The sequence below is a fragment of the Nicotiana tabacum genome, chromosome 22 (genome assembly GCF_000715075.1).
Source record: "Nicotiana tabacum cultivar K326 chromosome 22, ASM71507v2, whole genome shotgun sequence".
Classification (NCBI taxonomy): domain Eukaryota; kingdom Viridiplantae; phylum Streptophyta; class Magnoliopsida; order Solanales; family Solanaceae; genus Nicotiana; species Nicotiana tabacum.
In genome coordinates, this window is record NC_134101.1 from 142554300 (window position 1) to 142568900 (window position 14601).

The window sequence follows — 14601 nt, forward strand, 5'->3', positions numbered from 1 at the left end:
AGGGAGGTTGCGCTTTCTGAATGGCGGGATGCTAAAGAGATGGCTATGAGACTACTGCAATCAAGTAATCGACCAAGTAATTCACATACATAGTAAAAGAGCATTCCAGCCCTAGTGTACTTATCCACCGAGCATTTCTTGGTTTTGATTGTTTCAAATGTCTTGTCTTGAAAATCCTAGAGGAATGTTGAATTTCTGGTCAAGAGATTATGTTGAAATTTTGAAAATCCTTAATCCATCATCACAAGAATCAGTATGTTCAAGTATAATCACTTTGTCATTCTTTTGCTTAATTAGATCGTTAACCTACAACAGCTGTTAAGTATATGCATATTGGATGATAATTCTGATATATAAGCTAATAGTGTTAAATTTTTTTACACAATCATCATATTTTAATCAACTGTAGTAGCTAATGCACCTTATTTTGTTGTATGAACAATTACGTGAAATTATTTGTTAAGTAATCCTTTTTATGCAGTCATCATATAAAAACTGAAATCTAAAAGGAAAAATCTCTACTAACGATAGAACCTATAATAAAGTCGCAATTTTCCCAAAGTTAAATGACGTACGTCAAGATCATTAAAGGGAGTTGAATTTCCTTGAGTCAATAGACCTTTTTTGACATTTTCTTGGTTTCAATACAAATATTCAAAGTCAAAACCAACAGATAGTACCGCGGAAAGTCAAGATTACCTAACTTAGTTTTTTTTCAAAAACAAAGAAGGCAAAACATAGAGTTGCCATTAATTTAACAGCTGATCAGAAAATTACAACTGCATGAGTAAATTAAACTGCATATCCAAACGTAAATAACTAGACATATAATCGTTCATGACTACTTAAACTGGGTTTTGTCAGATTCCAAACTAAGAAGCTCCTCCAACAAGTTATCATCCAAGTACTCAAATTCAATCACTTCTTTGACTTCATTCCCATTCTGAACAGAAGAATAGCTTGACGAACACGAGGAAGATGATGACAATGGACATGATAAGGAGGAGAAAGATGGATACTCATGGGGGAAGTTAAGAACTGCAAAACGACCTCTCATTTCAAATGCAGCTTTATCATAAACTCTTGCAGCTTCTTCTGCAGTAGCATAAGTTCCAAGCCAAACTCTCACCCCATTCTTATTGGTATCCCTTATCTCCGCTGCGTATTTCCCCCATGGCCTCTTTCTTACTCCTCTGTATCTTACTTCTTCTCTTGATTCCTTATTGTCATTAGCGTTAACTTGATCCATGTTTCAGTCGCATGCAGGTGATGTAAATAGATAATAAGTACCGTTAATAGTTAATATGGTGTTATTTATAGTGAGGGGACGTCTAAAAAAACATTCAAGATTATTGCAATTAAAAAAAGTTTTCAGGGTGAATCTTAGTACGTGATGGCTTTAGGCCTGGCTTCCTTTGTTATTTGTTCTTTAATACTATTACTATTATGTTTCTTTTTCAGATGGCTATCTAAAGTCAAACTTTAGGGAATTTAGATTGATTGTAATTGGTACGCCATGCTCCAATCAAGAGGCAGCCCTTCCTATTACTATACCATATTTAAATATGTCTAGCTAGTAAATATTCGATTAATAATTAGAATCTACATATGCTAATTAATAGGTTGCTAGCTAGATACCATGATGGTCCCCAAAAGTGATGTCCATAGGAATGACGGTCTTGAGGTTGTCATATATATACTGAGTTAGAGGCCTTTTAGGGATTAATTAATTTTTGGTATATTTAGTGGAGAAAACAGAAGTATAAGGATAGATAGGTCCACCTAAATGATTCTTCAAGGTAGTAGGTTAGATTTGGTTCGTACAAGTGGCTTGTTAATTTTAATTCATGTGCAATCGTAGTTAATTGAAAAGCATGAGATGATACGATTAAATTACTGATAATGTAAGCATATATAGTCTGTATTCATAGAATGAGGAAATCAGATGTTGCATTGAGCTTTAGATATCAATTGACACAATACTATTCACAATAATTAAATAATTATGTTAATAGAATGTATTGATTGTATCTGGACTTCTTGCTTGATGGTATCCAATTCTCATTTAAGCTTTAATTTGAGGTCGCAGGTTCGAGTATTTCAAAAGAGATTTTGTTTGGTTATAGTAAAATGTTAATGAAAGTATAGGTTTAACAAGACTTTTGTCATCTCTATGCTAAATTTGGTGTAATTTTATCGAGTGATTGGAAGATGGAAACAAAACTCCTGCTATCTATATATGTAGCAATTGAATGCCCTTAATTATGAGCTTTGTTAAAAAAAGAATACACTTATGAGCATTTGTTTGACTTATGGACTGTGTTTGAAATGTGTTCACATCAGTGACCATACTTTAACACAAATCTTTTAACAAATTCTAATTGAAACTGTAAGAGTTGAAGTTGGAACCGAAATAATCTATGATCACGTACCAGTAAAAAGAAAAGGCTTAACTAAGCAATGGCTAAAACTCGATTTAATTCCATTCAAAAGTTTCAAGAGAAAATATTATCCTTTTTGTTTTCTTCGGAAGATACTATTCTCTCCATTCCTATTTATGTGATAAAGTTTGAAGTAGCACGTAGTTTAAGAAAGAAATAAAATCTTTTGAAATTTGTGGGACATAATATTTTTATGGCTATAAAAATTTCTCATTATTTAAATTAAAAGGGAAAGAGAAAGTTAAATATATAATTTTCTTAGAAACGGATATAGTTTCATAAACTGGATCGAAGGAAGAAGTATGTACTTCCAATATTTATTAAGCATCATATTGCATATGGGGACATTTCTAAAAGCCTGAAATAGAATACTTCATTAGAGAAGCATGTCCATTTATTTAGCAATTAATCTTGAACGCCTCTAGTGTCTTCTGAGAATCCTTTTTGGCCACAAAGTCATCAAGAAACTCCTGATATTTGAAAGCCCGAAAAAGTGCAGAATTGCCACCATTGACAAGAGCCTTTGTTGGCTCCACTATGCAATCTCCAGCAGGAGCAACAAAGGTCCCTATTGAAGTCCGACCACTTTCTGAATTCGTAATTGCACGGTGTTCGCCAGCTACTAGCTTATTGTTGCTGATAATCTGCATTTAAATTCGTAAACATCAAACAGGACGAGGCATGAGTAGATTACAAGGAACTAAGTTATATACTAATAATGTAATAAATATCTTATACTATCAGTGTAGCTTAACCTACGATAGCAGGTAACTTGCATTTTTTATATTACTAGGTTACTAATTAAAGATTGGAATAGAAATTTACTCGTAATTACCTTACAAGTACTTCTAACTTGAAATACTGTAATTAACATAATTCCTTTGACAGAATGATGGACATAGCCTTTAGGCAGGGGCGCACATCATGATCGACTCGAATTGCATACATAGTGGAAAAAATTTATGACATATACTTCACGTCAATTTGTAGTCATTGTCACAAAAGAATAGTTGAGTGTAATGGTACACTTTATAGTTAATATACCTGCAGCTGGTAACCAATGATGACAACAAATGCATAGGGAAGAGGATGAACCCCAACCCACTGGCCATCTTTAAAGACCTGAAGTCCATAAACTTTCTGCTGAAGGAAAGTTATGAGGTTAGGGTCACAGTGAGGAGGTGAACCCATGGCTGAACTTGGGTCTGGACAAGGGGGATAATGGTTCACAACCAGCGCCTGCCTTTCACTCAACTCCTTCCCAAAATGCCCTTCTTCTAGTCCCAGTCCTTCACCTATCAGTTCCATGATCCTCTTGCTCAAAGTCCTCATTTCTGATGAATATGTTTCAACTAGCTCCCTGTACATAGAAATTCACTACTCTCATTTTATATTATGCTCTGTAGTACATTTTGGTCCACTCCAAAATGATTTGACACGTTTATAAATTTTTAACATTCTCATCTTATCGTTAGCAACATGCTTTTTGCTCAATCGACCGGCATGTTGTAGATCACAAGATTCAAGAGTACTTTTAGATATTTTTAAATTTTGTGTCTAGTCAAACACTGGCATATGAAATGAATTACCTAATTGGTTTGTAATTCTTGAAACCTGAGTCATGTCTATCCAAGTGCATAGGCTAAAATAACCAAACCTTGCTTGTAGATTGGATTAGCTATAACTAATAATGCATTCTAATTCTGTCATATTAAGTGAAAGCAAATATAGACATGGCATGTTACACACCTGTATCTAGCTGGCTTGTCAAGCCAAGGTTGTCTCTGTTCTTCTATGGGAAACACTGGCTGTATGAGAAGATCTTTCCAATAATGGACCTCTTCGTCAGCGTAATTCATCCCACTTCCATATAATTTGCAGCTCGTATTTGAAACCTTAGAGCAAAAGTTTTCCTTCTCCTCAGCAGACATATCGAATAACTCCTTAAATAAATCCATTACATCATCCATCAGCTTCTTCGATATTCCGTGGTTTATAACCTGTTGTATGTTTGGTAGTAATTGAAATCAGGACGTTTTTATTAGCATTTCATTAGGATAAGAGAAGAATGATTTACTATATATCGATTTACAAACCTGAAATAAACCGAATTCCTGACTGGCTTTTAGTATTTCTTGGACTAAACCAGCATGATTGGATGATTTTGCTAGATCAATCACTGGGATGTTGCTACCAACTGAGACAAGTTCGCCGGGTCTTTTATCAGGTGGCATTACATAATTTTCAGGCATTGTGTCAACGTTCTTAGCCCAGCTTGAAACAAGCATATTTGCCATTTTGATCTCAAGATATTGTGTTGATAAGGTATAGACAAATAACCATAATGTAGGCATGGGTGATGCTGAGATTTATATTAGCAACTGGTCTACCTAGTTGATGATATCCGTGAAGTCCGATGCTGAGTTCAGAGGCGGATCTAGGATTTAAATTTAAAGGGTTTGGCTTTTAAGATTTTTAGCATTGCACCAATTGTACTGTTAAAATTATGGGTTAAAATTTAATATTTGAAAATTTTAATAGATTTTTACATATAAATTCATACTCCATGTCGAAAGTTATAGGCTCAATTGAATCCGTAGACGCAAGGCTTCATTCGCCCGTGGATCACTTGATTTTAACTTTTTCATTTACCACCAAAGATTATGGTGTGATAGATAGAAATCTTTCACTCTTAACCACAAGTCTTAGGTTTGAGTATTAGAATGGGAAAAAATATCTTGAAAGGAAGTGTTTCCACCTTTAATAACCTTATGCAGCGAGAATCCAAATTAGTCAAGGGCCCAATACGAATACCACAAATTGGCTGATAGACCAATATATATATATATAGGACAAGAGAGTTCAATTAGTTTAGGCGATTGATCCAAGAACTAAAAAGAGCAGAAAGTGACGAATTCCAGATATGAATGAGGTGAAGCAACACCAACTCTATCGAGCTATTTCTAAATAAGAAATTAATTTCTGAATTAGAAATTAAAGTGAGAAACCATAAATTAGAAATTAATGTGAGAAACCATATATATAATTTCTTCTCTTGGTTAAGCACGGCAGTTACAACTTACAAGTTCCTTTTACGTGATGGACAAAATTCTTTTTAGGTATTTCTTTGTCGAGGGAATGAACCTTATTAAATTATAGCTGACGATAATTGCAGAAAAAAGAAACCAAAGAAAGAAATAAAAGTTACGCATCAACCACTATATATCAACAAATAACGCGATTTTCTGTTTCTTTTAATTATTACAACTATCATCAACCTGCAAATTGTAGCTAACTTTTGATTCATTCCAGCTTGCCTTGCTTGGATTAAGTTAATTGGGGGAAAGCCCTTCCAGTTGTCAAGTTCAAATATGGTATTTCCATTTTGGAAAAGGGTAAAATATATCCTTTTTTATCGAAAATTGTTTAATCGAAAATTGTTTAAACATATCCTGTTTGGTCATTTCAACACTACCATTATACTATGAAATGAATTTGCTCTTACAGTCACGTGTCAGTTCCTTATTAAAAGACCCATGCCCAATTAATCTACCCAGTTCAAACTTCAAACTCACCTACCCGACCCGCCCTTCGTCCTTTCTTGTTCAAACTGATAGATATATTTTGTATAGCTAGAAGGATAATTTAGTCTTTATATTATTTTTACATGTTATAAATACCATTTGTAATTGTCAATGTAAATCATTCAAGATAATTACTGTTTCATGGTATCAGATATCCAGGATATTCTCCAAGTCTTCTTCTCCGTATCATCTGTTGCGGAAGCCAAATGTATATAGTGTGAATAAGTCACAACTACTATACCAAAAATTATGACAGCCACCAAATAATAAATAAGATAATAAAGCAATAATAAAAGAAACACCAGAATTTACGAGGTTCAGCCAATTTTGCCTACTCCTCGGACACAACCAATATTTTATTCCACTCCCAAAATACAAGTGAAATAATACTAAAGAGAGAAGATACAAATGCCTTAAGAAAATAAAAAAGCAAATGAGAGGTGTGTATAAATCCTAAACATTAGGCCTCCTTTTATAGGGTGAAGTACCAACCAAAATTGGTACTTCACCGATGTGGGATTTCTGTCATTCAACAAATCTCCACCTTGGCAAAATTTCACATCTTCAATTTTCTTTCAATAACAAAATTTTAGTTGAGTCTTCATCTTCAATATTCAGTGTTCAACAATATTGATCAAATCTAAACAATGTTGAAACTTGACCGCAGTTACCACTTTTGTCAGCATATCAGCAGGATTCTCTGTAGTATGAATTTTCTTCACCGTGACTCCACCTTCTTCTATGATTTCTCGTACGAAATGATACCGAACATCAATGTGCTTCGTCCTTGCATGATAAACTTGGTTCTTCGCTAATTGAATAGCACTTTGACTATCACAAAAAATTGTGATATTTTTTTGTTCAACACCAAGCTCCTTTAGCAACCCTTGAAGCCAAATTGTCTCCTTCACAGCCTCTGCAATAGCCATGTACTCTGCATCTGTTGTAGACAAAGCAACTGTTGACTGCAAAGTAGACTTCCAACTAACTGGTGTTTTTGCAAAAGTAAACACATAACCAGTAGTTGATCTTCGTTTGTCCAGATCGCCCGCAAAATCTGAGTCACAATATCCAACTACAGACTGATTGCCTTCCTGCTCAAAAAGTAACCCAACATCTACAGTATAATGAATATACCGTAGAATCCACTTTATAGCTTGTCAATGCTCCTTTCCTGGATTATGCATATATCTGCTAATAACTCCAACAGCTTGTGAAATGTCAGGTCTCGTACAGACCATTGCATACATCAAGCTACCAACAACATTTGCGTATGGTAACTTTGACATATACTCTCGTTCAGCTTCATCCTTTGGCGACATAGTATTACTTAGCTTAAAATGGGGAGCAAGTGGAGTACTAACTGGCTTAGTCTTTTCATCTATGCCAAAACGTTGTAGTACTCTTTTCAAATATTCTTTCTGAGATAAACAGAGTTTCTTTGAACGTCTATCTCTTATTATCTCCATGCCAAGAATTTTCTTTGCCTCACCCAAATCCTTCATCTCGAACTCCTTCTTCAGTTGAATTTTCAACTTATCAATTTCTTCCAAATTCTTGGAAGCTATCAACATATCATCAACATATAGGAGAAGATATACAAAGGAACCATCTTTAAGCTTGCGCAAATATACACAATGATCGTATTTGCTTCTCTTGTACCCTTGCCGCAACATAAACTCGTCAAATCGCTTGTACCATTGTCTAGAAGATTGTTTCAATCCGTACAACGATTTTTCAAGTTTGCACACCATATTTTCTTTTCCAACAACTTTGAATCCTTCTGCCTGAGTCATGTAGATTTCCTCCTCCAAGATTACATCCATCTGAACTAGTTCCAAATCCAACTGTGCTACCAAAGCCAACATAATTCTAATGGATGAATGTTTTACAACTGGAGAAAATACTTCATTGTAATCAATTCCCTCCTTTTGAGCATATCCTTTGGCCACCAATCTTGCTTTGTAGCGAACATCTACTTGGTTAGGAAATCCTTCCTTCTTTGCAAATACCCATTTGCATCCAATTGTTTTCTCTCCCTTCAGGAGTTTGGCCAATCTCCATGTATGATTTTGATGAAGGGACTGTATTTCATCATTCATGGCAATCCTCCACTTATCTTCTTCTGAACTTTGGACTACGTCTTTATAAGTGGTAGGAACATCATCAGCTACAATTGAGGTTGCACAAGCAACCGTCTTTATGAGACGAACAGGTTTCGTTATTTTCCTTTTTGGCCTGCTGGTTGCTATTGATTCAAGTTGTTGTTGAGGTTCCTGAGTTGTAATCTCCTCTGTTGGCTCTCCTTCCAGAGGATAATCTTTATTTGTTTCCTCCCCTGCTTCTTGTGTAGGAAAAATAAATTTTCCCTCAAACTCCACCTGCTTAGAAGCATCTTCATTTTGTTTGGTATCTTATGTTACCTTATTTACCATAGCAGATTCATCAAAGGTAACATCCCTGCTGAATATTACTTTCTTTGTCATAGGATACCATAAGCGATATCCTTTGACTTCAGAAGTAATTCCCATAAAAATAGTTTTCTTTGCCCTTGGATTGGATCCAATTTTGACTCTGTCACATGATAATATGCAGTTGAGCCAAACACATGCAAAGAGTCATAATCTACAGCAGACTTTCCATACCATTTTTCAAATGGTGTTTTGCCATCAATAGCTGCAGATGGTAGACGTTTAATGAGGTGGCATGCATATGTAATTGCCTCAGCCCAAAATTATTTGCCTAAGCCAGCATTGGACAACATACATCGTACCTTCTCCAGCAAGGTCCCATTCATACGTTCTGCCACTCCATTCTGTTGTGGTGTATGTCTAACAGTGAAGTGTCGGACGATGCCATCATTTTCACAGACCTTATTGAAATTATCATTTTTGTATTCACCTCCATTGTCTATACGAATACACTTGATCCTCCTGCCTGTTTGATTCTCCACCATTGTCTTCCATTTGAGAAAAATTCCCAGCACTTCATCTTTGTTTTTCATTGTATACACCCACACTCTTCGGGAAAAATCATCAACAAAGGTTACAAAATAGTACTTCCCACCCAATGAAGGTGTTTTGGAAGGACCCCAAACATCAGAGTGTACATAATCCAAAATGCCTTTAGTATTATAGATCGCTGTACCAAATTTAACCCTTGTCTGTTTCCCTTTGACACAATGCTTGCAAAACTCCAAGTTGCAAGCCTTTACTCCTTTTAACAATCCTTGATCTGATAAAGTTTTCAAGGATTTTCCTCCAGCATGTCCCAAGCGCATGTGTCATAGCCTGGTTGCTTCTGCCTCTTTTTCGTCACTGGATGTTACTATCGCTGTCCCAATAACTGTACTACCGCGATAAGCGGTACATATTATTCTTCTTCCGATTAGCCTTCATTACCACTAGTGCACCGGAGCATACTCTCATCACTCCATTTTCTGCAATGATTTTGAACCCTTTTGATTCTAGGGCTCCCACAAAGATGAGATTCTTCTTCAAATCCGGTACATATCGAATATCTGTTAATGTTCTGATCATTCCATCATGGTTCCTTAATCGTATTGAACCAATGCCATATGAGGTAAGAGGGTTGTTATCCGCTGTGTGAACGACTCCATATTCTCCTTCTTGAAATTCCACAAACCAGTCCCTGTTGGGACACATATGATGGCTACAAGCCGAGTCCATCAACCATATGTCTGATGATGTTGATGACTCTGTTGTAACTAATGAGAAGTCTGAATCATCACAATCAGCTACATTTGAATCCATAATGGCCTTTCTATTGTTATGTTTGGCCTTATTCTTCAACTTCGGACAGTCTTTCTTCCAGTGCCCCTTTTCTCGACAAAAGGCACATTCATCTTTACTGGGTTTAGATCTTGACTTGGATCTTCCCTTCTTTGTCTTCATTTGATTTTGAGGACGACCCCTCACAACCAGTGCTTCTCTTTCTCCGCCCTTTTTTGTCCCTTTCTTTGTTCATAGTTATACAAAGCCGAACAAACTTCTCTGAGAGAAATTTCGTCATTCCCATGGAGTAGAGTAGTTTCAAGGTGCTCGTACTCATCAGGAAATGACCCCAATAACATCAAGGTCAAGTCACCATCATCAAAAGTTGCATCCATATTTTGCAAATCTGTGACCACCTTATTGAAGCTGGTGATATGTTCGTTCATTGTGGTACCAGGAACATAGGTGAAGCGAAACAGTCTCTTCTTCATGTATGATTTATTTTGACTGTTTTTCTTCAAAAATTTATCCTCCGGTGCTTTCCATAATTTACTTGCAGAAGTTTCCTTTGTGTATGGATATTTCTGCTCTCTAGCAAGGTAGGATCGAATGGTACCGCAAGCAACACGGTTGATAATTCTCCAATATTCTTCTCCAATAACATCTGGTCTTTTTTCTTCAATGGCAAGATCTAGCCCTTGTTGAAAAAGGACATCTAGAACCTCGCCTTGCTGCATCCCAAAATGTCCTGATCCGTCAAAAATTTCTACCGCAAATTTCGCATTTGACACAATTCTTGTCATAAGCGAAGATGTCAACGATGATGTATTATTGACACTTGATGTAGATTCTTCTTGTTTATTGTCTCCCATTTTGACACGAATATTATTTAATAGCTGACGACACAAATCAAGATTATTTCCTTTCTGGTGTGGAAGATCAGACTAAGTTGCAACCACAGAGCATACTAAGACAAAACCTTGACACAATTACCAAGATAAATCTTTTATGATGTGGAAGATCAGACTATGCTGCAACCACATAGCATACTTAGACAGTACCTTGGCTCTGATACCAATTGTTGCGGAAGCCAAATGTATATAGTGTGAATAAGTCACAACTACTATACCAAAAATTATGACAGCCACCAAATAATAAATAAGACAATAAAGCAATAATAAAAGAAACACCAGAATTTACGAGGTTCAGCCAATTTTGCCTACTCCTCGGACACAACCAATATTTTATTCCACTCCAAAAATACAAGTGAAATAATACTAAAGAGAGAAGATACAAATGCCTTAAGAAAATAAAAAGGCAAATGAGAGGTGTGTATAAATCCTAAACATTAGGCCTCCTTTTATAGGGTGAAGTACCAACCAAAATTGGTACTTCACCGATGTGAGATTTCTGCCATTCAACATCATCATGGTTTCACCTACATCCAGTTCTCAAACCTCTTCTCCTTCCTCTTCTTCCATGGCTAATCTTCTAGTTACACCTTCGGTTAAGCATTCTGTTGTCTCTGTTTCCAATATCAAAAATTTGAGTCCTACCACTCTTGATTATAAAAACTATATGCTTTGGAGAGAATTATTTCTTCCTGTGTTTAAAGGACATGGTGTCTATGGCTTCATTGATGGAAGTTATCCATGTCCGGAGTCAACTCTTACCATGGACGATGGAACTTCTGTTACTAATCCAGCTTTTCAACAATGGGTCTAACTTGACTCTATTGTTTTATCATGGATACAAGCCACAATTTCTCAAGAAATACTTCAGGCAATTATCCGTCCTAACCAAAGTCTTACTGCTCGTGAGGCGTGGCTACAAATTGAACGTCTTTTCCATGATCATGTTAGTTCCCGAACTCTTGAACTTAAGGTTCAATTTCATAACCTTAAGAAAGGTTCCCTTTCTATTGCTGATTATGTGCATCGCCTCAAATCCATTGCGGATGCCTTGACATCAATTGGTAATCCTATTTCTGATTCTGATCTTGTTCTCCAAATTCTTTCTGGCCTACCTTCTGAATATCTCTCTGTTAGCACTTCAATCTCTACTAGGATTCCACTTCCTACTTTTCTTGAGGCTAGATCTCTTCTGTTCCTTTATGAAACTCAATTGAATGGCTTTTCTTCTACCGCATCAGAATCTTCCACTGCTTTAGTAGCTAAACAAAATTCATCTTCTCAAGGACATGGACGTGGAAGAAATTTCTAATGGTGGTAGATATGCCTATGGTGGGCGTGCCAGAGGACGCAACAACAATGGCTACCAAAGAAGTTATTCCACTGCTCCTCCCAGTTTGCTCCACGCCAAAGGGCTCCTTCCATTTTAGGTCCAGCGCCACACTCTACTATTTCTTCCGTTTATCCTGCTTATCCATTTCCTTCTTCCTTTCAATGTCAGTTATGTTTTCAACCCACGCATACTGCACGAAATTGTCCATCTCTTGGTTCCAAAGCACTCTTTTCAGATCTTCAATCTTCATCCTCTGCGCATTCCTATACTCCTCCAAGTAGTCCTCAATGGTATGTTGACACTGGAGCCTCTTCACACATGACACCTACTACTTCAAATCTCTCTTCCATTCAACCTTATAATGGTAATGATAGTGTTATGGTGGGTAATGGTAATCAGCTCCCAATCTCTTATACTGGTAATGGTAATTTCTCTACGCATTCTTTTACCTTTTCTCTCAAAAATATTTTAGTTGTTCCTACTCTTTCTTGTAATTTATTAAGTGTTCGTAAATTCACTTCTGATAATAATTGTTCGATTGACTTTGATGCCTTTGGATTTTCTATTAAGGACTACAAGACGAAGAGAATTCTTCTCAGGTGCAATAGTTTGGGTCCTCTTTATTCATTCTCTCCATCTACTCCTGGAATTGCTGCTCATCAAGCTTTTGTTGTCTCATATGCTTCTCCAACTCTGTGGCATCGTCGTCTAGGCCATCCTAGTTTAGCTGTTCTTTCTAATTTAGTTAGAAGCAATAATTTGCAATGTTCTTTAGCAAAAGCGATTGGATTTTCTTTGTAATGCTTGTCAACTTGGCAAGCACATAAAATTACCATTTAAGGATTCTACATCTTCTTCTACCTCTTCATTTGAATTGATTCATACTGATATTTGGACCTCCCCAATTGTCTTCGTTACTATATTTTATTTCATGATGATTTTACTAAATTTTCATGGGTGTTTCCACTTCGACGCAAATCAGAAGCATATCATACATTCAAAAACTTTTATCCTTATGTTTTAACTCAATTTTCTGTTAAAATTAAATTACTACAATGTGATGGAGCTGCAGAATATGTTAAACTTATTTCCTTTCGTGAATTTTTAAATTCAAATTGTGTTTGTCTTCGCATATCGTGTCCACATACTCACCAACAAAATGGCAAAGCGGAACGAATGCACCATACTATTCTAAATATGGTTCGATCTTTACTTTTTCAATCTTCTCTTCCATCTCAATTTTGGGTCGAAGCACTGAATACCGCAGTCCATCTCTTAAATATTTTACCTTCTTCTAAGCTTAACTTTAAAACTCCGTATGAACTTCTTTTTGGTAGGCCACCTACGTATAACCATTTACGTGTATTTGGTTGTTCTTGTTTTCCTAATCTTCGCGATTATGCACCACATAAGTTAAGTCCTAGGTCTAGACATTGTATTTTTCTTGGTTATCCTTCTAATTATAAAGGTTTAAGTGCTTTGATCCTTTAGAAAATAAGGTGTATATATCTCGTCATGTTATTTTTCAAGAAGACTCATTTCCTTATCCTTCCCTAATTTCCAAGTATATATCTCCAGATAACTGTTTCTCTTCCTTTAAATCCCCATCATCCTTATCTTTGCCCATTCTAACGCCTTCTGCTATATCTCCAAATATTTGTCCTACTATAACTCCAAATATTTCTCCTACTCTAGCTCCAACTCCAAGTACTTATCCTAACGTAACATCACTGCTGCCAGCTTTTAGTTCTTCTCCATCTCGGACTCAATCTTCTTTTTAGGTGTGGCTCCTCCTAAAGAGTCCTCTAGAGCTTTTACACCTTCTAGGCTAGTTCCTAATCTTTCTTCACATAATTTTTGGACTCCTTTCCGTCAACATAATCATGTTGTTACTGCTGGACATAATTCAAATTTAGATCAATTTCATAGTATTTCATCTCCAGTTACTACTTCTCTATCTCTTTTGAACTTTCCAACTTCTCCCTTATCTATTTCTCAACCAATTACGTCTACTACTTCACCTAGGACTTCTCCTTTGCCTTCTCTTCTAGATTACAACAAAAGATATCTCCTCTTACAAATTATGGATGTCAAAATAATTCTTTTAATCTTTCTTCTCCTCAATTTCCTACTTTTCAGGTTCCAAATCCACGGCTAGATCCTTCAGTAACTCACACACAAAACGTGACTTCTCTTAATTCCCTTTCTCACTCCCTAAGGTCTCCTATTTTTTTTAGTACTTTACCTACACAGTCTACATCTCTTCAATTACCTTCATCAAGTTCTAAACTGCATCCCAAGGTCACCCGAGCTCAAACTGGAAAGTTAAAACCAAAAAGTCTTCGTCCTTCTTTAATATCCCACACATCTACACTCCCATCCCTATCTTCTCTTCCTTCTGAACCCACCTCATTTACTGAAGCTAACAAGAACTCAAACTAGAAAAGAGCAATGGCAGAGGAATACAACTCCCTTATAGCCAACAACACATGGGACTTGGTATTGCCTTCCACTAATGCAAACGTCATCGGTTGTGGATGGGTCTACAAAGTAAAACAAAAATCTGATGGCTCCCTTGACCGGTATAAGGCTCGCCTG

At 36.3% G+C, this 14601-nt stretch overlaps 2 protein-coding genes across 2 annotated transcripts; both read right to left on the minus strand.

The window, feature by feature from the left end:
- Positions 1–624: 624 nt before the first annotated feature.
- On the minus strand, positions 625–1379 carry LOC107781144 (ethylene-responsive transcription factor ERF096-like). The gene has a single exon (XM_016601789.2). It carries the CDS (start codon positions 1247–1249, stop codon positions 842–844), a length of 408 nt encoding a protein of 135 aa, XP_016457275.1. The 5' UTR covers positions 1250–1379; the 3' UTR covers positions 625–841.
- A 1283-nt stretch (positions 1380–2662) lies between these two features.
- On the minus strand, positions 2663–4785 carry LOC107781145 (hyoscyamine 6-dioxygenase-like). The gene is made up of 4 exons (XM_016601790.2): positions 4538–4785; positions 4191–4441; positions 3486–3801; positions 2663–3085 (listed from the first exon to the last, which is right to left on the minus strand). The coding sequence occupies exons 1-4, from the start codon at positions 4736–4738 to the stop codon at positions 2840–2842; spliced, it is 1014 nt and encodes a 337-aa protein (XP_016457276.1). The 5' UTR covers positions 4739–4785; the 3' UTR covers positions 2663–2839.
- Positions 4786–14601: the final 9816 nt, after the last annotated feature.

Coding starts and splice junctions, on each gene's coding strand:
- LOC107781144 (XM_016601789.2), bottom strand. CDS start 1,249: ATGGATCAAGTTAACGCTAATGACAATAAGGAATCAAGAGAAGAAGTA.
- LOC107781145 (XM_016601790.2), bottom strand. CDS start 4,738: ATGGCAAATATGCTTGTTTCAAGCTGGGCTAAGAACGTTGACACAATG. Junction 3,802..4,190: donor GACAAGCCAGCTAGATACAG/GTGTGTAACATG, acceptor TTCTATGTACAG/GGAGCTAGTTGAAACATATT. Junction 3,086..3,485: donor TCATTGGTTACCAGCTGCAG/GTATATTAACTA, acceptor ATTTAAATGCAG/ATTATCAGCAACAATAAGCT.